Consider the following 27,956-nt stretch of genomic DNA (forward strand, 5'->3'; position numbering starts at 1 on the left):
TCAGTGTCGCTCGGCCATCTCCGGATCGCGAGTGTGTCTCGCTGTCATAATGGAACGGTGTAGAAAGAAATAAACGAAGAGAGAGAGAGAGAGAGGCTTCCAGTTTTGATCAAGCGGTTTAATGTCCACTGGAGTTCTGGTGCTCCCGCACCACTGACTGGGATACCGCGCTGACTGCTGCTGCCCCCTCGGTGTAGAGAAGCGCTTTCTGCCAAAAAGGCTTTGAGTCCTGTCTTTTATTGAATGGTAAGGTGAAGGCCAAGAGGCCACGAGTGTAATATTACTGTGTGTAATGTGGCGAAAAGCAATATAACGCAGCCAAGGAAAAGTGTGAAGTAGAAAAAAATACTTGACTTAAAGTAGCAAAAAGGAATGGAGCAACAGCAGTAGAGCATATTCGACAATAATGAAATTAGCGTGCGTTGTAGCCTTCTGTTTGTGGGAAAATTGTAATCTCAGGTCATTAACACATGCTGCTTTTTTACTTCCTGACAAGTGTTGGGAGATTAACTAATTCACAAAACATGTTTCCATAAAAACATGAAAAGAATGTTTGGGTTGCTTAAACTGCCGCTGATTGTCCGTCTACTCTTCTTAATTACAGCGCTCTGTAAAGAACGGCGCACTGCTGTAAGTGTGTCTGCACCACAACGCTTATACGACAAACATGGACATCTGCACAAAACAGACAGCATTCCACAAACTGTCCGTCCTTGGCACCCATGTCCACGGGAAGCAAATGTAAAGCAGATGGCCCGGCGGCTCCGCCCTCACTGCGGCTAATCAGGTGCTAAATATCCAGCAATCTGTGCTAATGCATCCCTCTCTTTTTTGCACCCTGCCCACTTTTATGTTAGGGTTTATTAGGATTTAGAAAATGGTGTCTTTCACAGACTTGGGGGCAACCACCCACAGTACACACTAAATGTAGATGAACAGGCGGGTGGAAGCCTGAAGAACAAACCCACATGTGCGGTTGACGTAAACATCTTTGCCCAGCTGTGATGTCGAGTCAGCGTTGTGTGTGGACTTTTTGTCAGGTTTAGCTGAATTTGAACGTGAAACGTACACATGCAGTGACAGTAGAGTGGATATTAGCAATATGAGACGAGGCACTAAATATGATTTACTGTTGATCACACAGTATTACAGCGCACAGTCAGTAATATCCCTTTATTTCATTAAGTGTTTAACTCCTAAGTGGATCATTTTTATAACAGTTACATTTTAGTTTAAAGCTTCCACATGTTTAGGGGAGCAGTTACACATTAAACACTAAATACATTATTCTTACAGTGCAGTCACAGAATAGGTGCTATTAACTCTCTTTACCTCCACCCATCGTTCTCACTGGTGTCCTCCCCTCACATCTGAGTCTCGAGGAGAATCAAGGACACTTTAGGCCTAAGATGTGCTTCTCTCTCAGGCTGTACTTTCTGCTACTATTACCAGCTCTGTTGTGTCTTTAATGCTCAGGAGTTTGTATTCACTTATAAACTTGTGATGTCCAGCAGTTACAGATGCAAGCTTTCCTGCCCCAGGTGAATCAGTCTGCATGGTTTACATTCAATAAACTAATTGCTATATGGTAATATAAAATCCTAGCATACATGGACTATTTTTTAGTTACTTAAAGTAGTGCCAGATGTAGGAGTTCAGAAGCAAGAGAGTCAGTGAAGCCCATAAAACAAAAAAGAAATAAAGATAGAAAGTCAAGAGAATCATATTTTTTTAATAAAAGTCATCGCCTTTATCGTAGTCTCCTTGTACTAAATATAGCAAATAGAGACTGTCTATATTTGTATATTACCACTCAATAGCTTCCAATTAGCACAAAGAGATTATTCAGCGCACAGTGACAATTAAACCTGCCAAAAATGGGAGTCATTTTAAGTCGGCATCAAGTTCAACCAATATGAGGAATATTTGCTTGACATATCCGTTTTACCTTTAATGTTAAATTACATGATGCTTCCATTTCCAGCAGTGCACTGACATTGCGTTTACTGCTCCACATGCGCAGTGTTTGGACTGTTGCAACAAACCAGTTCCCTGCATGTGAGCTCTGTGCATTCTCATTTACAAAAGGCTGGAAATCTGCTGTATCTCTCTTAGGAGAATCAATCACACTACACCTACTGTAAACTGCAAACACAAAGTGCCTCTGACGTTGCACGCAGCTCGCCCATAAATCAGAGTGAAGTGCGTTTGTGCCGGCGCTTCATAAAGCTATCAAAAAACGATCAGAGGTGGCATTTGGAGGATGACCTCTAAACGGCACTGCTTACCAAGGCGCACTTGATTCAGCATCAGAGTTATTGAAAACATGATATTTTCTACTCAATAGCTACTTCCTGAGACATTTGAAATGAACTGCGGACCATTGAAAGTGAAAAGAATTGGGTTTTTTGTTTCTTTGAAATGATGCAGACCTGAAGAGCGCTATACAGAACTCTGCTTTGAATGTGAACTTATAAGAAAGGCTCTGCATACGGAATGAAAGGATCTATTGAGGCTTTTATTCAGCTCAGTAATGTGTCTTAACACTGGAGTAATTGCATAGAATTAGTCTCCTCTTTATATCAATGACCTTTTAGGGGGCTATTGAATTAAATGCCATGAGATTAAGCACAGATATTCATGTTTCCCAGACAGATTTGTAAATTGTATTGATCGCTGTTGTCACTTCACTTTACCTGGCGCCATCATCAGGTCAATAATTAGTTTGATGACCAACCAAGATTCTCAATCAAATAACCATTGAAGTCAAACATAAATTTGGTCATTTTACTGCTGCATTTTCTTACCTGGAGTCGGGAAGTAACGTTGCGACTTTTTACTTGTACTCCTTACATTGTCACGCAAATATCTGACACCTTTATTGAGAATCTGGCACAACACCGCGAGCTGCAAGTAGCGCAGCGTCTTAAATAAAGGGAAGTCTGTCTTAATGCCAGGCTTTAGAAATCAACACTAAGGGATTCTGTATTTGTTCAATGTTTTGATAAACGGCCGCTGCCAGTGTTTCCCATCATTATAACAGCGATGCGCCCCCCCCCATGAAGTAGTAAACCTATAGGGGAGACACTGCAGTCTAATCAATGTGTACGTCCTCTGAATCTGTCATTTAGCCTCACTGGAAAATGGGTTTTTCGTTTTCTTTGATTATGTCACATAGCCTGCGGGTCGATACGTGTGTCCCTCTGTTTTTTAGCTCTCTGAATGTCGCCATGTTTCCATCACCCGAACGGCGGGTCACGTGATCTGAAGCCACCTTCCGGTCACAACGGACTCACATGTTCTGTGAGCAAGGTTACACATTAAAGACTTTTATACTTTTACTGAGCACCATTCGTGTTGTATCTCCTCTTAGATCATACATTCTCGCAACACAGAAATGAGGATCGATAGAATACCCGACCGCTCACTTCTGCTTGTGTGCTCCAAACCTTCACATTTAACTGTTGCCGCCCTCAGCTTATTCTGTTTGCTGAATGAATTTGCTCCGGCTCATATATTGTACACACTGCGTGCATCGGGTCTCACGGTTTATGCCCCAGTAGGCCCTTTGACTTGGCAGCGGCTGTTGTGTGAGTGGTGTCGACCCCTCAGATATACACCATTCATCTCAGGGCGCAGTGGGAAACTCCTGTTTGTTAATTGTCTGCAATTTCATGCTTGATGTGCACATTTGTCTTTCACGCTACAAAGGAACTGGATACATTTTGTGTGAAAAATACAACAAAAAAAAACTGGTTAAGATGTGCTGTACAAGCTAACACCTCTAATTTTGCCGCCCTTGTAAACACACCAGACGGTCCTGTTTAGTATCGTAAAAAGGGCCTTTAGGGCTTCACAACAATATATGCTGATTTGAAAACGGCCCGGGTAATGACCTTGTTGGCCGGGGGAGTCATTTGGCGGCAGATTGCTGCTTGTGTTGGGCTTTAGTCCGTAATTAGGTCAGAATGCAAATGGCTGTATTGTGATGCCGGCCCAAGAGGACCGGCTCCAGCCTCAGTGTTTAGAGTGTATCCATGTGTGTCAGAGAGACTCAGCAAGCCCCTCTAGTACTTCTGAGCTGCGTGGGGGGGGGGGGGGGGGGGGGTGAAGCAAAGGCGGCCCTGCTCATTCACCACCTCGTGCTCTTATCAACATACATATGTTCAGCACTGCATTTAGTCTATGTCTTGCTCCAGGACCGTGACGGAGAAGGCCGGGGAGCTCAGGGGGGTCTTGGCCTCACCCTCTGACCCCGCACACCCACACAAGCTCATTCTAGCTCATCTTCTCCCTCTCGCTTCGTTTGCCTAATTTATCACCTCCCCCTTACTTCTGTCCTCCTTCAGCTCGCTCTCGCTTTCTCTCTTTGCCTCTCCGGCACCTCGCTCTTATTGATCATTAGCTTGTGGAAAAGAGAGTGTGGGGTGGGGGGGGGGGGTGTAATTAAGGAGCCAGACTGGTCTGTCAATTCTACTCAGCGCTGCATGGAGCGCAGCAGACCAAGCGATGGCCCTAATAGGGCTTCATACTGTAAACAACACGCACACCTGGACAGCAGCAGCCCCTGGGCGGGGGGGGGGGGGCGGGAGGAAGCTACTGTTGACAAGGAAGGAAGTTTATCACACAACATAAACTGTCTGTGTGTGTAAGGTTTGAAATGCCTTAGTAAATCCACACATTTCCTCAGTCTGTGGAATTCACAACCACTACTGTGGTCACGTACATACGGAATGAAGTGATTTACAAGTCTTGAAAGAAGCCACGAGCACAAACCTCACCGACCTCAATTTTTTCGGATAAGAATATTCCTGCATGAGTCTGTGTGTGTATTGTACCCCGCTTTGTGTGTTTTGTTAGCTTTTTCCTCACGAGGCCCTTTTAAGTCTTCCACGTGTGTGCATGTGTCTCGGGGGACGGAGGGAAAAACCCTGCGTCAACCCGACAATCGATAAAACTATCAGAACATCTCTTTGCCGCTGCCCTCTTGTTGACTCTGCTTGTCTGTTGTCTCTCCTCCAGAGAAAGTCAGTATGCTGTCGGCATTGATCGCCCCCTTCAAGTACATAAGCCCTGGGACCAGCAGCACAGAGGACGAGGACAGTTTAAGTAAGCTGCCGCCGCTTTCTTCCTCCCCGCCGCACTAATTCCCTGGGTGCCGGGCCCAATATGGGAACGATCCGTCTGTCACCCACATAACGAATTATTTGAGGGACGCCGTCTTTGATAGTGCACGGATGTCAACGTGTGTGTTCAAATCTCTATTATCTTGAGCTATTCAATATTAAATGTGGGTGTGATAAATTAGTCATTAGTGTACGCAGGTCTGCATACGCTACCATCTACAAATCTGATTCGGCCCAACACTGAATATCAGCACTTGATCCCAGCCTCCCATCCCACCAGCAACATTCTCAGGGCAAGATCTAAGCCCCCCCCCCCCCCCCCCCCCCCATTTTGGTTCATTTCCCATCAGAAATGCAATACGCCACCACTTCCCTGTAACTAGGTTTGAAGAGCGTATCACAGCTGTTCAGGCTTTGCTCTGACAGAGGATAGAAGTGTGAAATAAAGCAGGCTACAGACATTTTATCCTTTCATGGAATGTCTGCCACTCGATGTGATCCCCACCCCCATTACAAATAGGATTGATGCTTTGCATTGGCCACAGGGGCCAATGTTTCCCACATACGACACAGATTCAGAACCAATTTGGAGGCAGATTACAGAACAATTTGGCAGATAACATCGCCATTTTTAGAGGATTTGTGTTAAACACTTAAATACGAGGGAGCCCCGGGGTACGAAGTGGCCTCGGCTAGGGAGATGATCGGAATATTGTTCATTACCATTTCATTGTGTGTAAAGTGGCTCAGTTTTCTCACCCTTGATGTATTTTGTTTAGCCATGATACATGTCAGTGTCACGCACTAATAGTTGCGTTTTCCCTTTTTTTTTTTTTTTCATTTCAGGCACCAGCAGTGCAGAGGTAAAGGAAAACCGAAACATCGGTAACTTGGAGGACCGCCCCGTTGGATCGGCAGCGTGCCAGACGCTCTTCAGCTCCGACGCTGGTCTGAAGAGGAAGCGGCCCCTGGAGGAGGACAACAACGGGCACTTGTGTGAACTCCGGCTGATCTATAAGAAAGTGTCCTGGTCCGAGGCACCGAAGAACGCCCTGGTGCAGCTCAACGAGCTCCGGCCGGGCCTGCAGTACCGCGTGGTGTCTCAGACTGGCCCCGTCCACGCACCCGTCTTCTCCATCGCCGTAGAGGTCAACGGGCTGACCTTCGAGGGCACGGGCCCCACGAAGAAGAAAGCCAAGATGAAGGCCGCCGAGCTGGCCCTCAAGTCCTTTGTGCAGTTCCCCAACGCTCCTCAGGCCCATCTGGCCATGGGCAACATCTCAAACCCGTCGGCCGACTTCACCTCCGACCAGGCGGACTTCCCCGGCACGCTCTTCAAGGAGTTTGAGTCTTCTCGGTGCTCCGATGGCCTCTCGCTCTGCGACTCGGCAGCAGAGAGCGAGCTGCTGTCGAGTGAGCTACTGAGACACGGACGCCTGCTCCGCCACACCTTGGACCTGATGGTGCAGGCCCAACAGAGGCTAGGTGGGATTGTTCCGGACCCAGAGGCCCCCAAGAGTCCCGTGGCGTTGCTCAACGAGCTCCGGCCGGGCCTGCGCTACGCCTGCCTTTCGGAGCGAGCCGAGGGCCGGCGGCTGCGGAGCTTCGTGATGGCGGTGCGCGTGGACGGGCGGATATTTGAGGGCTGCGGGCGCAGCAAGAAGCTGGCCAAGAACCAGGCGGCCCAGTGTGCTCTTCAGGCCCTCTTCAACATCAGGACGGCCCCTGAGGGGAAGACGGACCTCAAAGCCAGCAGGAAGAGCTGTCCTCATTTACCCCAGGTGAGTGCAGACACGTCCCCACCGCCTGTCTTCTGCCGAGCTTTGGCAGCTCCTGCGCCTCCTACAGGGGCCTGTAATGACCAAAACAGCGGGCGTGGAGCAAATAGCCAAACACTCTCCAACAAGTAATTAGGAGGAAAGCGATAGGAGCAAAAAAAAAAAAGAGCAGAGGTAGTGGCAGCACTGATAACGCATGCTGGCATTTTTTGTTGTGTCAAAATATAGTGCAGTGGAAAATAGAGTGTGTGCGTGTTCTGCAAAGCCTGAAAAAATATCTTTATTTAAAAATATAAAAGCATGTAAATGTAGGTCATTATTGTCCTTGTGCTTCTGACACAGGAGAAATCTGCTTTAGCTACCCAAATGAGGTTTTTTTTTCTCCCTCCTATGTGTTTGTAGGGATGTAATTGCGCGGGTTTTACAATTTTGCAAGATTTCCTGTTTCCTCATGTGTGGCATCAGAGTGTCTACAAACATTAATTCAATCTGTTGCCCAAAAGAGATAGAAAAGCAAAGAGCAAATCGACAAACAAACCACCGAGCCCAATCCCATGCTCATTTACCCAAATATGTAAATAGCAATCAGAGCCAGGAAACTAGTTTTTGAGAAACTTGGGGAAATTGGAGAGCCTAAAGACATCGGGCTGGATTTGCTGGCTCACTTGTTGACAGCCATTTCAAACTTCATTTGAGCTGAAAAAAATTCACTCAATAGTAAAACTGCATTGAGAAGATAGTCACACTGATTAAAGTAGTTTACTATTGTTTGCATTGAAAAGTATCCATCCTCACGTCCGAGCCAATCAGGTCACCGAATGGAAAATGTTAATGTCTCCTCCAACCCAAGCTAAAAGAGCGTGCGCCACACTCTTGAAGTCTTGAATGGAAAAGAATTAAGCCCATCCGCACAGTGCACATCCAAAGCGTCCTTTCCCTAAAGCCTTCCTTGAAGCCTCTGTCGACACCCCATTGTGCATCCTGCGGGGTACGTGTCCTTTGGACATTCTTCTCTCAGGCTTGAAGAAATAGACTGGTGAGGGTGTCCTTCCCCAGAGCAAAACATCAACCCAACAAACCTGCATATTTGCCTGAGAGAAACCTTTTTTTTTCTCCCCGTCGCCACGGTGTCTAAAAGGATTTTTAAGAGGATTTGCCGCACCCGTTTAGTTCCAGAAAGCACCCGATGGTGGAAATTTCTTGAAAGTCAGCTGTGCCGTCTGCCAGACTCGAAAGGCATTTTTTTTTCCACTGGTAAAGGACAAAAGCGCACAGACATCATGCACGAGAGCATGCGCACGTGTGCGGATAAACATGTGACCGGGCGTGTGTTTGTGGAAATGATGGGTTATATGTCTGAGCTGTTGCGTAGTGTGAAACCCCTCCAGCCGACGCACACACTCTGTCTGTGTTCACGTGCAAGCCAACCTTGCCTGGCCGCCACTGATTGCACGGGCAGTGGTTGACTACACTGCAGATGGGAAGCGTAGTGCGGCGGTGGGTGCCAGCTGTAGCCTGAGAGTAATGCAAATTTGTGGGTGTGTGCCAAATGATGTGTGCTACTTTGCTGTGTTCGCTCACAGACTTCCTCCCGAGTGTACCTGTTGCAGGAAAGAGCTTTGTTGAGAAGATGTTGGGCTGCATAAAGTGTAGAGAGCATCAACTGCTGCCCTGATTTATGTCTACATGGTTTTATCAACAGAATGCAAGATGGATTCACATTGGCTTCACTTTTTGAGAAGCCATTGTGTCATTTAGTTTTACTTTATTTTCCACATTTTGCCTTCAATAAACACTATTGTTATTATTAAGTATCAGTGATTAGTTCGAAGATGACGTCCATTGAGACCAGTATCTGAGGCAAAGCCCACGGTAAAGAAAACACTGCAACTTCCTCCTTGTAAGAACAGGTGAGTGTGCAGAGGAGAAGAAGGATTCAATACCTGAACACTGTATATTGATGAGGACAATAAATATAATAGGTGAAGACAGAGCACTAATATAAGGACATTACATTAACTCAACAGAGTGGAACACAGGGATGAGGAGTCCTTCAAACTTGGGAATTCAACCCCCCAATGAAATATTTAAACTCAGTGAGTCCTGCATGGTGGTGCCTTCTGTTTCAGATACATACTAAAGAAGATTGACAAGACGAGCATACTAGTGCACATCCTCACATGGCAATAGACCTTTTTTCCCTGCAGTAATATGGCCTCTACTTTCCTCGAGGCCTCATACTCATGTCTCTGGGAATCAATGTTCAACAATCATTTGAGAAATGAGGCATCGGGCCGCAGTGTGCTTGACATTAAAGAGCTATTTATCTTTCAGCGGGGGTTTTAATTTTTGCTTCCTTCATTTAACCTTTATTCATCCAGGGAAATTAAACGGGAAGGCATTCTGCAGAGATATTTGCCTCCTTACTTAGTTGTAGCTGAGTTATATGGCCGGTTTACCCACAGTCATTTATGTTAAGCTGCTCTTCAAGCAGCTGATCCTATTCAATTCATTTAGTAGAGACATATTAGTTGGAGGAGGGGCGGGGCAAATAGGCTAACCAAAAGAAAAACATGTTTTAGTCTGTATGCCAACGTTTTTTAAAATGTGGACTTCATCTAATACCGCTGGGGCGATCAAATATCCCCCTTGTAGGATGATGAAGTTAATCTGAATCTGAAGCGATTAGAGCGCTGCACGTCGTGTCCATCCTCGCTCCCTACGTTTTGTCAGCCTGAGAAACCGCATACCATGCGTTTGATGGAGAGGAATTTGTCAATAGCACCATGTTGCAGAACCAAATGGCGACTTGGAAAGTGGTCTCAGCCGGTTCTTATGGTAGCAGGTATTGGATTTTGGCACGTTTTCAAAAGATGAACAACCAATAAATCCATCTGCTCATCGTGATCGTGTGTTCAGGACGCAACCTTAAAATTGCTCTGGATGAGGTTGTGTACATAACCTATTACAGCAACCCCACAGTAATGAGCCGCATGCCCCTCATGAAAATGGAAATGCGTACAGGCCTTTCTCTGTTAAATCAGTTATTTCTAATGATGCAGGATGACAAACCCCAAAACTCTCTGTTGTCTTTTCAACAAGTTACATGTCGGTGTGTATGAATTCACATTTACATTTTGTATTAAGGCAGTGCGAACAGCAATATGGATCAGAACTAAAATGCAGCTATGTATCACTTCCCCCCCCCCCCCCCCCCCCATGGTTCGGACCAAATGAACCGAGCCACAGGTGGGAAAGCTCCCTCTGTCTTCATTATTAGCCGGTGAGTAGAAAGCTGTTCTTCAATCGTGCCCACGGCACTCTAGTTAGCGGAGAAATGTCTTTGCCCTATTAAAGCCTGCACAATGAAGTGAGAAAGTGCAGCACTAATCCTGACACCCATTTCACCAAGTGGAATCATTACCCCACTGTTCATGCCTTGATTGGCCACTTAATCTCCCCCTCGCCGTCACAATGCACAGCGTTGTTGCCAAGTCAACTGAGACCCGTGTGCAGCGGGTAGGCACAGAATCAGCACGGTACCGGAGGTCACTGGTCACATCCAACGTGGATTTAGGTCCACTTGAAGAGTGCGTGTGCCTGATGGAGGAGAGGTTGACGGGAGACATAATTAAATAATCGCAGCTTTGCTTTGGGACACAGCACAGCATTTTAATCTCTCCTCAGATCAGCAGAAATCAAACGCGCCTGTAAATTGTCTTTTAGTTTAATGTGGTGCAAAATGATTTGATGTAGATATCTCCAAACGTCAACCAACACAGATGGAGAAGGAGACAGACTGGTCAAGTGGAGTAATTTTCCCCGCCTCCGCCTTGGCAAATTGAATATGATTTCAGACTTGTGAAGGTGACCCCTGTCAGCCTGCTGAGCCCTTCGCAGATTGTTTTCTTTGTCTAATCTCTCCCACTTCTAATCTGTCTCAATATAAACAGCTGTGACAGGCTGATCATTAATTAATATTGCCACAACAAATTAGCGACAGCGATCGCCCAGCCAAGCGCCCTGTCTAGGATAGAACTCCACCAAGTCGGAGAGGGAGAAAGTGTGAACAACACATTAGAGAGGAGGTGATTAACAGCTTCGGAGACCTTGCAGACAGTGTTGGAGCCTCAGCATGGAGACTGTGATATGACGGATACACACAAAGTGACAGCTAGCACACATTTTACCCACAGGTTGAGCTGTGATCGCTGCCTTAAACGCTGCAGCGCAAATTGACTGGTGAAACATCTGCAATCATCAGTTCCTTCTGAATCTGTTCTGAATCGCTTGCAGTACAATATTTCTAGATGGGTATTTTAACGTGGTTAAAGGGTTCTGGGTTTTGATTGTATTGTACTTTGATAGGAGATCATTTGGAGGATTGAGGGTGAGGATTTAACTGTACCAATAGATGTAAAGATTATAGAACAAACAATCAATTTGAAAGGAATAGCATTAAATAGATGTGGGTTTTCCAAATCTGAAATGACTTTTTAATGTCCTTTAATGTGCCATAGTGGAATAGACACTGTACATTTATGCATTTACATTTTAACCTTATGTCAAAATATGGAAATATACATGATATAAATATAGTGATTAACATACTCTGGTTTGATAGCTGAGACTATATATGATAGTCTAGTTATTGTTTCAGTAATCCAAGAAATTCAATTCCAGATTATCTAATGACATTTGCTTCATTATGAGAAAAACACTTGGGAAATCCTGGCTGTTTAAAGTATCAATGTGTTTCATGTGCAAAAGCTGAGGAAATGTGAAATAATTGGACTGATAAAAAAATGGGAAAAAAACTAATACAAACACAGAAAATAGTGTATGCTCACACCTATGAATGAGTATTTAAATCAATATGCATTTTGTATTCAAACAACAAAGACAAAAAGGAACAGATGGGCTCGCTTCAAATAAAGCAGCAGACTTTATTCAGTACACCTTTGGGAAGAAAAACAAGAATCAAGTCCTCACTAAGACCCTCAGGTGAGACAGTAGACAGCCTCATGAGCAAAATATATGCATGTTTGATTGACATCACCTCACTCTGAATGCATTTGTAATCTGCAAGATGCCACAGAAGGCCTCCGTTTCATATGATTGAAGCTTGAATACTTTTGGATTCGGCGCTGTTCATCTCACATTGTGAGCAGGATATCACATGCAGGCTAAAGGCATTGTGATGAGCATGCTTTTCTATTTCATGATGTTTTATAGTTAAAGCAATTCATCTGTCACGCGATAAAATAATCCCTGGACTAATGAATAACGAAAGTAAGAGTTATGTGTAGCCTCAACAATGTTTTTATATCTAGACCTTTTGCAGAGTCCCACACCCTGAGTGTATAAGGGCCAATCAGGGGTCTGACTACTTACTGGCTCTGCTCCATAGACCCTCATTCTGTACTTCCAGATTTTCTTCATTTTCAGGCTGGTTTTGTGGATTTAAAGATACTCGTGGTGCAACGTGTTGTATTACTGATACTCAGAGTGCGCCCTCCCCCCCAAACTATTACATAGATAGATATAGATTTTATTGTCGTAAAGGAAATTTGTCTTGCAGAGATACAGTGTCAGCTGTTTGGAAAATAGAAAGAGAATAACATAGAGCATACATACAGTGCATCCACATCTACACGCTACCCGTCCTAAAAACACATCTCTGGTGTGGAGTAAGACAAAAAGATTAAAAAAATGCAATTTAGGGCTTTAATGGACAGGGGGGTGAAGGAGTTCTTAAAGCGCTTAAGCCTGCACTGGGGGACTCTGAAGTTTTATTACTCAAAGTATGTTAGCACAATCCTAATTAGCGTTAGCTCATCAATGCTGGTATACATACTAAAGTTATACTGAATTAATACCCTCCTTTAGGGCGGGGTGATTTATCGTACCTCAAATAGCGGCAAATAATACCCCATTTGTAATGTCTCGGAATCATCTTTTAAAGAGCACCAGTAGTTGTTTCTTTATTTTAAAAAGAATCCTGTCCTTTGACCTTTTGTAAATGAGAGCGAGAAAGGAGTTCCTAAGTTACCATGAAGTCTCATTACAATTTGTCACTTAGCCTAGGATAATTATTGGAGAAAAAAGCCACTGTTTGCTCCTGGACTGTCAGTCTGCCCTTTTACCAGCCACTTACCTCATCATGTGGTATTTAAAGAGGAAGCAGCATGGGAGAGTGGAGATTTGTGTGTGAAATTACTGAACAATAATGTTTCCCTGTCTGAACGGGAGCACCCTGTACATGGAAAGGTTAGAATCATCCTCAACTGTCTAATTTGTATGCAAAATATGACCTACGGGGCTGCAGGCTGTTGAATGTAACGTCAGCATACAGCTTTACAGGAAAATCCCATAGCAGGGGGGGGACTGAAATGGGGTCGGTCGGGTCAAGTCACCCCGGATACACGGTAAAACGGCCCTGTAATCTATGCCAAAGGAGCGAGGCGCTCCTCTGCTCGCAATACAGTGTCCTAAAAGGTCTCCATTGTTCGGTAAAATCCTCCATTGCACCCTTTGCTTTGCCTCTCTCTTAACGCCTCCTTCCCTCTCCACGGCCTTCTAGCCGGGATCCGAAGCGTGGCTATAATCGTGTCTGAGGAACCTCTGACACTTCATTAAAAGCACAATCAAGTTCATTACAGTTTCATAGGCGTTCAGGTACCAAATGGTTTCCAGTAAATCATGACTGTTGGTCCTGTGTGGCTTGCATGTGTAGTTTTATCTCTGGCTCTCAGGCAGAAGAGCGAGGAGGAGGAGGAGGAGGAGGAGGAGGAGAGGTCTGGATGTCTGGCCTTTAAACGACCTTCCAGCCTGGAGCAATGGACCATTCTGTCATACAACCCCAAATCAGCACGCAACACAGCTGGGAGATACAACGGTTAAATCAGCCAAACCCGGTGACGTACCGTTGGCAGATCCACAGATGCGCCGCCATAGCACTGTTTTACTTAACACTTACGCCGCAACCGCCACAGCTGCTGTTTTATCTGTAAATATTTAAATGGGTGCTTATCTTTAATATACGCTGTCATCCATCTGCTGTGCCCTGGTTACGAAGGAGACTAGTAGTCATAGCTTGGATGTTAGAATTGATATTGTAGGAGGAAAAAGGAAAAAAAGCAAGATCCGGTTTCCTTTACCTGTGTCATCGTAAGCAGTCGCTAGTATTTTTTCATCATACAAGAAAAATCAGAGCAGAAAAGGGCTAAATGTTGCTGATTTTTCAAACGCAGACATCAGCCCTCTTCCACTTGTGAACCGTTCACCAGAAATGAAAAAAAGCATTAACACTCAGCAGATCATCTACTTTGGAGTTTCCTGTCTCTTTTCCCACCTCTGAATGTATTATTTTAAGTGCTTTTGCAAACACATTAGAGATGACAGCTGCTTTTAAATATAACATTTTAAAACAGATGTTGCTTTTTTTTAATGTGTTACTCAAGCGTTGGATCTGCATGGTTCTGCTGTTGCCGGCGGAAACACAAATATGAATGGGGAAAACCGACTTTTAATTATTCAATTTAGTTCCTTTTTTCCATAATTCCCTGATCTGTTTTTTTTTTTAAAGCTATTGATTGCTTTCTCTAGTTTGAATCAACATTAGTCAAGCCGCAGACTCCATGAGAGGAAGTGGCCCGAGAACAAAGACTTTTGTCTATACAACCTCATTTCATATTCTCTTTATATCTCATTCTAGTGGATAATGACGGTATCTGAAGTAACATTTTCCCTTGTGGAGTGGTGTTTATTGTGAGATGCATGAATCAGTAGATCTTTGAGAGCCACAGTTGACTTTTGTTAAATTCTAATAGAACTAACAATTTATAAATGTTTTGTTTCAGAGACAGAAGAAGGGAAGGATTTGACATTGCTAATGCAGACAATCCATTATATAATGTCTTTAAATATTTAAGCATCTTCCCTTCTGATCATAAATTAGTTCACCTAGCAATCGCAATTAGCCATAAGTCATATGGTGCGAGATCATTTTGTTTCTTCAAAATCAAATATCCAAAACATGGGGCCTGTTCTGCTACTCAGACCTTGACACACTTCCCCTGCCAGTGACTACCACCTCTGTGGATGTTCCTCTGGGGTTTGGGGTGTATTCTGTAGCTGAGGCATGAGGCAACGAGGCTTGTGTTGCAGACATGCTCCGCTTGGCAGCAGTATGGAACATGAGCCAGTATGTTTTTAGTTTCTAGTTATTTAGGATCATTATGTTCAAATATCTGTACTGGGAAGGCCGAAATTAACGTTTTGAATCTATGCGATTATTGTGGCCAAGATTAATGGGATTAAATATTTTAAAGCTGTTAATAATAACTTTGTTTACCTCTTCCGGAACACTAGTGTTCAGAAGAAAAACAAATTTTCAAAGTTGGGGTGCGATTAATTAGTTCATTATTTTGAATCTATTGACAGCCCTAATCTGTACATTAGAATACAATGTCTAGTTCATTTTTCTGGAGTTTTCCTGAGTTAGTGCATCGTCTTGAGTGAAACGTGCACCACAACAACTTTTTGACAATACAGAAAGGAATAACAGTATGTGCTCACATAGCCTGCTTAAAAACGCAATGCTTAGGTGGACCTGGTTACCTGGCAACTGTATCAGCCAAAGAAATAGTCTGGCCCATGTTTGTGTCCTGTACACTCATTTGGTTATGTAGTTTGGTCTTCCTCTTGTTTACACTCTTAAAGCTAAGCCAAATGTTGAGTATGCAGACATGAGAGTGGTATCAGACTTCATCTAACCCAACATTTTGCATTATTCCTTTTCAAACATGGAGCAATGCCTGGTAAGGTTGCAATAAAGTTGCTCACCTGCATGGTGGAAACAATGGAAATGTCTCATGTGCCCATAATTAGTAGAATTCTGGGAATAAATGTAATGACAGTCGTACATTATTGTCTGGATTAAATGACCCCGAAGATGAAGTAAAAAAAACGAAAGCAAAACATCTGTTACCCCCGTCCTGCTCTCTGGAACTGTGCCGTGCCTCCCTTGGTGGTTACTGGAACGAGAGGGAGAGAGAGAGTTTGTGGGTGTGTGGCGAAAGGAGGGCTGGAAAAAAAAAAAGCAGGCAGGATGAGAGGCAGGCAGTTGGGAGGGCGGGGGGGTGGGGGGGGGGGAGAGGTGAGAATGGATGGAGTGCAGTGGCAGGAAAGAGAGGAAAAACCTCAGCGGAACAAAAGACCTTCAGGATTAATTAGGCGTCAGATTGGTTGCAGGGCAGAGCGGGGACGGGGGAGGGCATATAGATGCTGGGAGGGAGAGCGAGTTTAGCATTCTGGGAAGACCTCATGTCCTTAGCCCTCATATTTCAACCTGCCAGCCCAGGAGTATACAACAGGCAGCTAGTTACGGCCTGTGCTGTGCCTGGAACTACTGCCCCCTGGGTTATGGATGGAGCCCCTTCCACACCTCCATGTACTCTTATGTTATCCCACTGCGCATTGAGAGGAAACACAGAGGTCATACATGGAACGCAGAATGTTTACATGATGGACCCCCCCCACCCACCCCACGTCCAGGTTCTCCCCCGCTTAGTCTGTAAATGTGATGCGGTGCTCATGCCCAGGTGTGGGTATGTGTGTGTGGGTGTGTGGGTGTATGTGTGTGTGTGTGTGTGTGGGTGTGTGTGTTTGAACTTGCAGGAAAATATGTGCAATATTTCATAGCATTCATTTTGTACAGCAGTATTTCTCCACCCGAGTTCCCTTTTGCAATCGCTGAGCCCTGCCAAATTAGAGGGGTGCAAAAGCACAAAATAGATGCAGCTGAACTCTGAATGAACTTCTTACTCTCTCTTCTCTTATAAGCTTCAATTGTTTACTTTTTTTCTTCCGGAATTGCTGATTTGGGTCACAGGCGTCACCCCTAGATCTGGCTGTTAATACCGTCTCGGTTGTCACTGTCACAAAGGGCTGCTTCCGGTGCGACCTTTGATGGCGCCCCTTCCGACCTCTGGTACAGGAAGTGCTGAACTGTGCATGCAGATAGACGACAGGAATGGACGGCCGTGAATCTGATGTCTTCGCCCGACGCCGTCGCCTCGCAAAGCACTTAGCGGATCAAATAGGAGCCATTGTGGAGGCGAGAGCAAATCATGCCCGTAGCGCATTGGTACCAATGATTCACACTATCGTAGAAGTGGCTCCTGCCTGTATGGCTGCAAGATATCTCAGCAGCGTGCTCTTTAGAACAAAGTCACCTGGGTAGATGGTTATTCGATTGGCCTCACAAAGCCAGTGATGAAGCTTTGGCAGATTTCGTTATATGGAGAATAAAAAAGTAAACGCGGCTCACAGCATGAATAGTTATGATATGCTTTAGTCAGGGCCTGAGAGGAGAACTTTTTCATTCCCGGTTACTTTTAAGCTTTTAGACTAAGAACTGTTTGACCCAGCTCAATATACTTATCCAATTCGGTACCTAGATGATGAATTACTAATGGCGGCGGCTGAGTTGTCCTCACGGTTATGTATGTATGTAACTCTTGGTGCAGATTGCACCCCTTTGAATATAGTTCTGCCATCGCTTTAGCGCCTGGTTTTACGTCAGCAGCTACATAACAAATCCATTCCCACTGCCCTGTTTCCTGTCTCATCAACTCCCAGAGTCCTTCACATCAGCTCTGGTATATTCCCAAGCTTTTACTTCTACAAAAATAGAAGAACAACAAAAGTCTGTCAATAATCTACATTTGTTAAATTACATGTCATTTAGCTGACGCTTTTATCCAAAGCAACTTACATTGCATTTGTAACCCATGGTTTTTTACATTTTGACTGGGGAGTAATTAGAGGATAGGTGTCTTGTACAGGGACACGTTGACATGGGACAGCTGGGGTTTGAGAACCTTGCGGTTCCCAGCGCACCCATCTACTCCATGCGCCATCTTTGTTGCTAATCATCCCAAGTGACAACATATGCGTTCAACTGCAGGCTGCAGTTAAAGACGTTGGTGAGCTTGCATTGCATGACAGCATTGCGTTTCCTGTGATAGCACACGTGCATTATTTCCAGTGATTATAGACTTCCAGAGCGATCTGCAACTTGAAATCACAAAGTACATTCTCACAACATCAAAAGGAGACGTTGACATTTTGGAGAAACATAGTTGTCACAGGACTAGAAGCAATTATCTGCCAGAGCAACCCGCATCATGTTGGATGTACAGTCTCTACCCTTTCTCCCTTTCCTCCTTTAGAAAATGTTTCCCACTTGCTTTCTCTTCTCTACAACAAACCACAAAGTGGAGCCTCTTCCTTTCTAAACCGTGTGCAGACAGAAGGTTTGTTTCGATGTGGCAGCTAAACAGAGCTGAGCTGCTCTCCGTCAGTGCACCCATGAAGGCAGTCGGAGGGGACGCGTCCACAGATTGTGAAGGCGGGAGAGAGACGGCCACCGCCATGTCTCTATTTTTTGGTTTCTTTTGTTGTGTTCCCCTCGCTCTCTCACATGGCAACAACCTGCAAGTGAGCGGCAGTGAAGGCAAACAGCTTGTTAGATTTCGCGTACAACACTTGGTGGCTTGACACGCGTTGGAGTCAAAGTACAACACGCGCACACCTACCCACACCATAGGTTTGTTCTTTGCCTTTCTTTCACTGCTCAGTTTGATATTGACTCGCCTTTCAGTCTATTGCCTTGCTTCTGCAGCTGGTCTACTGCAGGGGCTTATGAACTGTGTGTGTGTGTGTGTGTGTGTGTGTGTGTGTGTGTGTGTGTGTGTGTGTGTGTGTGTGTGTGTGTGTGTGTGCGTGTGCGTGCGCGCACTCCAAAGGTTTGGCGGAGTGGAAAGAAAAGGTGACCAAAGGGAGCATGTGCATTTGTTACATTCTATCTGGGGTTCTGCTTACTCTGCAAACGCCTCGTGATGGATTTTTAGTAAATGTTAAAAGAGCAGGGGCCACGGACTGATTTTTCTCCGGCACGCTCAAAAGCCTCTTGCACGCGGTTATTTGCATTCATTTCATCCGCGGGCTGTGAAGTGCATATTATATTTGTGTGGAGAAGAGTGTGTGTGTGTGTGTGTGTGTGTGTGTGTGTGTGTGTGTGTGTGTGTGTGTGTGTGTGTGTGTGTGTGTGTGTGTGTGTGTGCAGCGTTGGGGATCATGCACTGTTTAAGCCTCTTCTGTCAGGGGATGTTTGTTAGAAGACAAAGTCATCAGTGCAGAAAATAAAAAGGGGCAGGTGTAAACTCATCCGGACTGTCTGCAGAGTAAACACATCTCCGTTGTCGGGAGAAAGCATTTGCCGAATGTGACGTCCATGCATTCAGCTTCACTAAAGGGGGTTTGAAAGGTTGTTATTAGGACCCCGAAGGTGAACTTTCTCCCCCCAGAGACTAAAATGAGATACTTTGATAAACATCTCACTGACTCACAGTTTGTAACTCACAAGTTTAAGTTAGCAGGCACAAATTCCTAACAACTTTCTTTTCTCCTGTTTCTTCCATCACTTCAATCCAAATGTATTATTCTACTATTCTCATAGCATGAACATATATCATACATCATTGATTTTCCTTGTATGGTAGTTATACACTCATTTGGGTCACAGGTTAATTTCATTGATGAATTTTGGGTTGTTTTGTACATTGTTCTGAATACACCCTCATGCCAAAAGCCTAATTATTCCAGCAATTTAGCTTTTTCGTCTCAAGTAGATTATAGTCAGCCAGAAGTTTTATTAGCTGAATATAAGGAACCTCTTCTAACTATATCTTACTATTTAGCATGTCATCTTGAGAGACAAGACAGTCAGTAATGGACGGGCTTAATCTAAATTGTCCATTATATTGGAAAGAAGGCCAATACCTCCAAAACTCTGCAATTCGCGCCATAATATATATTAATAACTAGCGCTACAGGTAAGAAGAATAACATTTATTTGAAGAACTGTCCAAATACATTTCTTTTTTTTCTCACTCAGCTATGCTAAATAATCTGAAGCAGGATTTAGTAGTAAAAAACAAATTAAAATCTGAATACAAATGGATTGTGTCTTGGATTATATCACATTTTATCTGCATATACACAATCACACACCAAAGGGCCATTAGCTCGACAATAAGTTTGCTCCAGCAGCCTCCATTATTTTTACCACTCTCCCTCGTGTCACCGAGGCGCCCCAAACCAACACAACATTGACATTTCCCTGTGATCCCTTGTTGACTGTTAGGAATTCAAAAAGAGCCCCCAGAGCTATGAATCAAATGTCAGCTGTGGCGCTGCGGTGGAACTGTATCAATACCTGATGATGTATGGCTGGCTGTAGGGCCTTTTGGCCACAGCGGCTCCCACAGACATGACACAGAGTCCGGTCCACACTTAGTCTGCAGCAGAAGGAAGGCCGCAGGAAAAACGACCCCTTCAAAAGAAACTTTTGGACTCGCGACCGCAAAACACCCAGCAAAAGTCAAATTGCCTTGTACTCCATCATCCAAACTATTCTTTTTCTTGACTCACAGAACAGTGATAAGTCAACAGTGACGTAAAGTAGCCCCTCCTCCGCGGCTCAATGAGCCTTAGAAAGGCCATCGGAATTGATTGTAACCACGTGGAGTTGTAACGTATACTCATGTTGGCATCATTGGAGCTGCGTTGCGTTCGTGTACCCTGGTGAGTGTTGCAGACTTTCCTTGACAAGGAGACAGAAAAGCATCTGAAAGCACCAGTGTTCCCCCTCGCCTGCGTCTCTAATCCCGGCGCCGAGAGGGAAGCGGTGCTTGGCAACAGACGTTCCCCGTTCAAAGGATGACGGTGGGGGGGGGGGGGGGGGGGGGTTTGAATTCTCGCTTATTGCAAGGGTCGAGCACCCCAAAAGAGCCTCAGCGGTATCTTCAAGAGCAGCAGAGATGGAGGCGCGGCCGGCGGATCCGGGCGGAGCCTTCGGAGGGAGCCGTCGCCGCGCTTCAGAGGAGCCGTTTGAATGGCTCGGCTCTTTCAAGACATGAAAAAGGACGGCAGATCCTTCCATCCTCCCAGATGTTTTAAAACCGCAGCCGCCTCCCCGCATGCGGAAAATGGCACCGTTCTGTTGTTGTTAGTATTTCTGTGGCTCTGATCGGCGTAAAAGTGTGACAGACAGACAGACTCACTGCTGGGTGACACATGCCAATCTGTGACTCTTAAAGTTAGTATCTCTCTAGTGAATATGATTTTCTAATATCCCCTAATACCCTACTAGCGTGGTGTGTATGTACTGAATGGAGTCCTGTCTGCTAACCCTAACCCACTCCATAAACAGCTGCTGTCCAGCTGTGCCTTCATTGGAGGGTTGAGTTTTCCACCATTTGTGTCAATGCTGACTTACGAAAGCAAACCCACCTGCACAAGTCCTTAAGGACTAGTTTGATCTGGCCTGCAAGGTCAATGCATGTCCAAATGAAAAATGTCGTTGCTTGTGACCTTTTGGTATTGAAAAGTATGGAGTGTGAAGTAGGTTCGCACTAAGCTGCACGCTTTGTCCGCCACAGCTTTTCTGACATTCTCACTCTCAAACAAAACATCTGGCCGGGGCACAAGGCTGGACAATGTGTCAGCTGTGCACGGCTGCAGCAGAATGTCCACTTGACTCCTGAGTCCTTACTCTACTACTGTATCTGGGTTAAAACACCAGCCTGTGCCTAAACGTTGCTTGTCCATTAACTACAGTAGGCTGCTTTGTTTGGTTTGGTTTCCCCGTTACATTTCAGTTAGTACCGTGGAAGACTTCAACGTTTCAGGATGCAATTCAAGCACCGTGAAAATCCCACTTCTGTAATCCTTAAAAATGAGTGCCTTTTAAAAGGTCATGTTGTTCCAGTGCTAATAAACAGGTACAGAGGCTTTTTATTTGCACGCGTGCAGCAATAAACACGGTAAAGTATTCAACCCAGAGATCCTTGACATAGGATATTCCTCAGTGATAAGCTGTTATTGGAAAGCTTGTCCCTTTTAAAGTGGCTCATGAATCTCTCTCGGTTCGATATCCCTACAAGCCTTAAATTACTACTGATGTACTTTCATACATAACTCTCTCTAATATTTGTACGCAGTATTTAACAGTTCTCCTCTGACTGATGCAGACCACAAACCTGAGGATTTCTTCTCTGCTGAATCATGTGCAGATAAGTGGGAGTTATGTGAACTGAGCCTTTGGAATGGCCTCCTCCTCCTCCACCGCCTCTTGGTCAGCTACGTAATGTAGATGATAGACTTGTTAAATACTGATCGCTGACCCTCTCATTTCCACCTTTGGCTCCATCCACCCTGTTTTCCTCTCAAAGTGCCATTTTGTCTCTCTCTCTCTCTCTCTCCCTGACACACCCCCCCCCCTCCCTCCTCCCCAGCACTTGCCTCCGTCTCTCTCGGGGTAGGTCATGTTATCTTTTTCGCTGGAGCCCCTCCACTGGCCTTTGGTGCATAATGTAGAAAGCCGCTGGTGTGTGTTTTACACTGCGCCTGACATTATTAAGTCGTTTCAGGCATATCACTGCTTTTATCTCCACGTGGAGGTTAATCAGAGGGGATTTACACTGGAACGACTTAGACGCGCTCCAACCGAACCTTTTTCTTTCTTTTTTTTCATAGGAATAGGTTGTTTGTCAGTCACTTTAAACATTGAAGTGTCACGTAAAACCGGAGTGACACAACATAATGGTAGTTTATCAGTAATGCTTGAGGAGCATGATGTAGCCTCGAAATAACACCATTTACTTACAAAACAACTAGTTCTGTGTAGTGGCTTTAACGCACTGCGCATCATCAGTCTATTTCTAATGTAATTTGATTTAAATACACCGGGGGAGGGCACTGCTGCCATGTTGAAGGGTATTTGGGGACCTTGCAGGCACGGCCTCCAGGTTACAACCACGCCAAATATTTCCACACACATGGGCCAGGGCCTGATCGCGTCTATGTTGTCGTGACTTGTTTGATCAGATGAAGAGAATTTAGGCAGATGATGAGTTTTAGAGCCAGTCGCGCTTGACATCTGCCGTCGGTGGTTACGATTCAGTGGCCTCTGTTTGTTTCGGCTTTAATGTTTGGGTTTCATTTTCCAAATGAATGTTTGGATTTGCGCTTAAAACCATTCGTGGCGTTGTAACCAATCAGGGGACATATGAGGTTAGCTGTGACCAAAGTTTGAGCTTTTATCTTTTCTATGATTTACATATTTTACATTTAAAATTCCTATTTTAACTTTTTTTAAATATCGTGGCATTGTCATGAATGTTTTCTGAGATACTATTTAGATGCTGAATAACAAGCTATTGTTATTATTATGTATAAAATTGTGATGCATCTCCTGCAGCTGCATTTTCATTATTTCATTTTTATGAAGAAGCTGCTATGCTAAAAGGTCACTGGATCGCCAAAGTTATTAAAATGTGTTACGGGGGGGACATGAATTTCATTAAGTCATCAAGTAGATTTTTGAATAAATGACAATAAATTAGGCAACAGTCTGGATATCGCCAACGTCAATAAGATCCATCCTCTGGGAACCACAAATGTGTGCGCAGGATGTCATGGCTATCCATCCGATAACTGTTGGGGTCTTTCAGTTTGGGCCAAGTGTTGTCAGGGGACCATCTGACGCCACCCCTTGGGCTACGCTGCTAGCACTGCCAAACTTCTCTTTGGATTCATCATCTGTCCGTGGTCTTAGTATTTAGGTTTGAAGAGGATTGTTCCTCCCAGAAGATCTGGGCCTTGGGGATTTATTATGGCCCGAGAAGAGGAGAGAAATAATGATCCCCTTCTATGTTTAGCATCATTGCTAGGAAGAATTGTCCTTGATTTTTGGAGGAGGCCACCATTCTTGTGGTAGCTCACCCTACACTATGATCCTTCCCCACACGCACCAGGCTTGTCGTCTCGGTCTCCACCTTTTCAAGTCTAATGAGGAATCCCTGCGTGAGCTCTGCTTTGCTGTTGGGAACCTGTGGCGCTGCCTCCCATCTCCCCCCGAATCCCCCGCGACGGGGGAAAGGAGCTTGAACACGCTGTGGCGAGGACAGATCAATGGCACAATCTCTGTCCCTACTCCGTCCCTCTCTGCTGCGCCTTCATCCTCGTTTCTCGCTCTCTGACATCAAGCGCGTGGTTTTAAACGGGAAAGGCCTTTTCCGTGATGGCGGCGGCCGCTCGGCGCAGACCGACTGGCTGCTCAGGATGACGACACCCCGCCGTTCGAGTTAGATTTTGGGCAGGCAAGCACACACAGAGACAGAAATCTGTTCCACGTGCTGCAGGGCCATCTGGCCTTTACACAGGAAAAGGTTGGACGTAGTTAGAAGCGAGGTGCTAGAGTGTTTGACAGCGCTCCAGCACCTCGCACATTTGTGCACAGTTCAACTTCTCTAGGGTGCACTTTGTTGTCGTCGCCTGACACCATGGCGTCTCTTTCTGTCAATAAAAAAGACAACAGAACGACTCCTGACAGAAGATCCGAGTATACAAGCACCGACATATCTGTGTTTTATTTTTTTTTCCTCTGTGGTATATATCTGGAGGACAGACAGAAGGCGCAAAAGATTTAGGAGTGAGAGTGATGCTATGTGTCACAGAGAGAACAAACAAGGGTAATCTGTCTCGCGGCAAGCAGTCTAGCATTTTTAGAGCCTAAAAAGCCCCCAGAGGCAAAGCTTCCACCAAATGAATAGATATCCATTTTAAAACGCTAAGCTTGGCGGCAGGCAAGGGACGAGGTGAGCGAAGGGTGGGGTGGTGGTGGTGGGTTGGGTGGGCGGGGGTTGGAGATATCTAGGCAGAGGGCAGACACTATTAAAACTCGGGAGAATGAATTGTTAAATACCTCTATAAAGAAATATAAGACATGGCCCCATTTTATGCTCCCTGGGCCGCTCTGCAGGCGGGTGATAAGGGGGTGAGGGTGGTCGGTTCAAGCGTGCGTGCGTGTGTGTTTCGCTGAGGGCGGGTTAAAGGCAAGCCCCTCCCTACCCCCGCCTCTGCGAGCAGTGGCGTTCATGAAGGAATGAGACACATGGACACACTCAATCAGCACGGCTGCCTCAGTTTAACATTCCATGTTTCAGTGAATTACCGAGGCACAATGTGTGGAGCATGTGGAGAAGGTGATGGAAGGCCTTGCAATATAATCACTAATGAATCTTCACTCACCATTTCCCTTTCGGGGCTTCGTGCTAAATAACAAGTCCTAATATTGAGCCTTTCCTTCCAACACGCACTCTTATTCACACTCAAACCCATCAGGTCCACCAGTGTGCACAGACTTCTTGGTCAGGATGCAGCTGAGAAACATGTTGTGTTTCTGTAACAATATTGACTTCAGAAAGAAGGCAGCAGGAGGATTGTTGGTGACATTCAACACTACCTTGGAGATGCTGAGCTGTTTCTGTGCAAAATCGTTTTTGGAGGCAGGCGGCAGAAAGGGAGGTATGGATGGAGGGATATAAAGGGTTTCAGGCTCACCACTTCCTGATGTTAGTGGAAATAAAAGCTTGGATATACCTGCTGTAGTTACCAAGGCGGTGAAATGTCATCAAGTAATGGCAGCTTAATTGCAATATATCTTTAAAAACTAGCTGTGACCCAAAACCTGAGCTAAAATGACCAAACACGCCAAACAAGTGCTAATCTTTGGTAGCAGGTTTTTTAGCAGGTTCAACAACACAGCGTCGTGTTTTGCCAATTTTGCAGCCCAGTACCAGCCGAAAACTTGGATACACTCTCTTATTGAATTGATTGAGAAAATGTGTCCAAACTTTCCATGACATGACATGGCCGCAGACATCAACACACTTTCCTAAAAAAAAAAATTGCCACTTGTTCTCTTCAGCGTGAGGGGCCCAGGCGAACTGAGAAGTAAATTGTTCAGAACTAATGCAGAAAAGATAGCATGTGGGAGAGTTACCCAACACGGCAGTTTCTACCTGAGATGTATTCCTAGTGGAGCTCACATCGGTTAACTTGGACAGATTTTTGGAATTCCCAAACGTAGCTGCACGAAGCAACGTTAACCTTGATGCTCATCCAAGAGGAAGCCAGCCGGGGCGGCCCTCCTCTCGCCGTGTGGCAGGTCGCCCTGATGTCTGTCTGACAGAGGAACGAGATCCTTGGCCCCGTTTTTCTGCCACATTAGGCCCACACTGAAGGTGTTACTCAACTCCCCCACTGAGGATACGGTGTGTGCATGTGTGTGTGTGTGACAGTATATTAAGAAAAACTGAGAATTATGTGTGAACTGAAGGCACAGGAAGATGTATTTAGATATTAGCTCATTTGGACACGGAAAGACAGGAAAAGTGGAAGGAGTGTATTTGTTGCTAAGGGAACCACAGCTGTAAACTGCAGCCTATTCTTTTTTTTTGTCAGCTGATGTAGATAATGTTGTTTCCCCACTCAGGCTCACGCAATGAGGAAATCATAGGCTCTGACTCACTGTTGGCTTCTTAGTCCTGGAACATTGCTGCCCTCTATCACCAACTAGAACGAGAGAGGGGCAGAAACCTGACAACGCAGGACGACAGGGTGAGGATGCAGGGTGGTTAAAGGGAGGAGAGAAAGGTGACATAAAAGGATAGGAAGAGAAGGAAAGGAGACGCAAGTTAACAGAATGGGGATTAGAGGAGAAATAACAAAAGGAGAGGCGATGGGGGAAGAGACCAGAGTGAGGAAGAAACAGCTGGGCCGCGTGCCAGAGTCTATTCCACCTTTGCTCTCCGGGCCTTTCTGAGCTGCCACCTTCTCTCACCTCTGTAATGCCATCAATGAAAAGGCCTTTAGGAGGGATGGAGGACTTGACACAGGGTTCAGAGTGTGACCGACACCAGCTGACGCTGCCAAGCCCAGCCGGATTCTGTAAGAATTAATTGCATGTCACTTTCAGGTACAGCGTACAAGGCCAGTGTTTTTTTTTCTTCACTTTTGTGTTACTTGTGCTCTTGCAGAATCAGAAGATTCCACATTTGGGGCGAATGAACAATCTTGCTCCTTCCCCTTACTAAAGACTCTCAGGAACATGATTTCTTTCAGTGTGATTAAAAAGAAGTAATGTATTGATTTTGAAAGAGTAACTGTGTTCTATACTGCCCTAACATACACTCCTTATCCCTTTAAAATTAAACAAAACACAGCAAAACCAAAAAGTCCAGCCAAGAAATGTCTTGGCAACAATGAATTGATGATCAAAACAAAGCAATCCTTACATTTTGGATTTCCTAAAAAATGCTCTCACAATTGTTAACTCTACATCTGGAGAAATTGACAAACCGGTGCCGGATGCAGTCGACCCCTCTGAGGACTTCCCTCAACCTGCCTGTGTCCTCACAGCTGATACTTCAGAATTTCATCTCCGGGCTCCACAAGCAAGCTCTTCAAACGGAGTGATCGCTCAAGCATAGAGTAAACAACGTGAGGCTATAGAGGTCAGACGACAACTCTTGTCCGTCTTGCCAGTCACGTCCATTCATCTGCGGAGGGACCCGTCATGTGACCGTTAGAGCTTGATAAGGCGTCTTCGCAACTCCTTGAAACAAAGGGCTGAAAGTTAGTCTCTTTAGACTTTTCACAACACCTCATAATCTTTTTCTCTTCCTTTCCCCAAAAAGGCTTCAGGCTGGCACAGTTGGAGCGACAATATGTGCGTTCATACACATGGACACACACACACACACACACAAAAAGCTGTGAGCATGACAACTGCCGGTTCCAACTGTGCGAGTGTTTCACAACCCCGACGAGGGCTGTAATGTGCAATATGCTCACTTGTTCAGTCACCCTCTTGCTGTCTTATTTCGCCCTTAATCTCTCTCCTTCCCTCTCGCTCTATGTGTCCTTCACCCCGGCATCTGTTGATGTCCTTCTAGCTACCGGGGCCTCAATCTGTCAAAAAGGGACGCTCTGCTGCCACTCTGTTGCCATCTTCTGGTGATCCATTTGTGCTCTACAGGTGGCACTGAGCTCTGCTCAGGGACTAACTCCTTTATTGCCACTAGAGTAAAGAGCGTGAAAGGTTGCCAGAGTGGTGGAAATAGTCCACATGTCTTCT

The 27,956-nt window shown here is 45.2% G+C and overlaps 1 protein-coding gene across 2 annotated transcripts in view; it reads left to right on the forward strand.

Annotated features, from left to right (window-relative positions):
- Positions 1 to 27,956, forward strand: part of adarb2 (adenosine deaminase RNA specific B2 (inactive)) — a 179,954-nt gene that overhangs the window by 122,839 nt on the left and 29,159 nt on the right. For both annotated transcript variants that reach the window (XM_037455978.2, XM_037455977.2), the window contains 2 exons: positions 5,023 to 5,109; positions 5,973 to 6,907. In XM_037455978.2, the coding sequence (XP_037311875.2) occupies positions 5,034 to 5,109; positions 5,973 to 6,907 (1,011 nt within the window). In that variant the 5' untranslated portion in view covers positions 5,023 to 5,033. The remainder of the gene's footprint in view (positions 1 to 5,022; positions 5,110 to 5,972; positions 6,908 to 27,956) is intronic.

This window comes from Pungitius pungitius, chromosome 19 (assembly GCF_949316345.1).
Source record: "Pungitius pungitius chromosome 19, fPunPun2.1, whole genome shotgun sequence".
NCBI classification, from domain to species: Eukaryota; Metazoa; Chordata; class Actinopteri; order Perciformes; family Gasterosteidae; genus Pungitius; species Pungitius pungitius.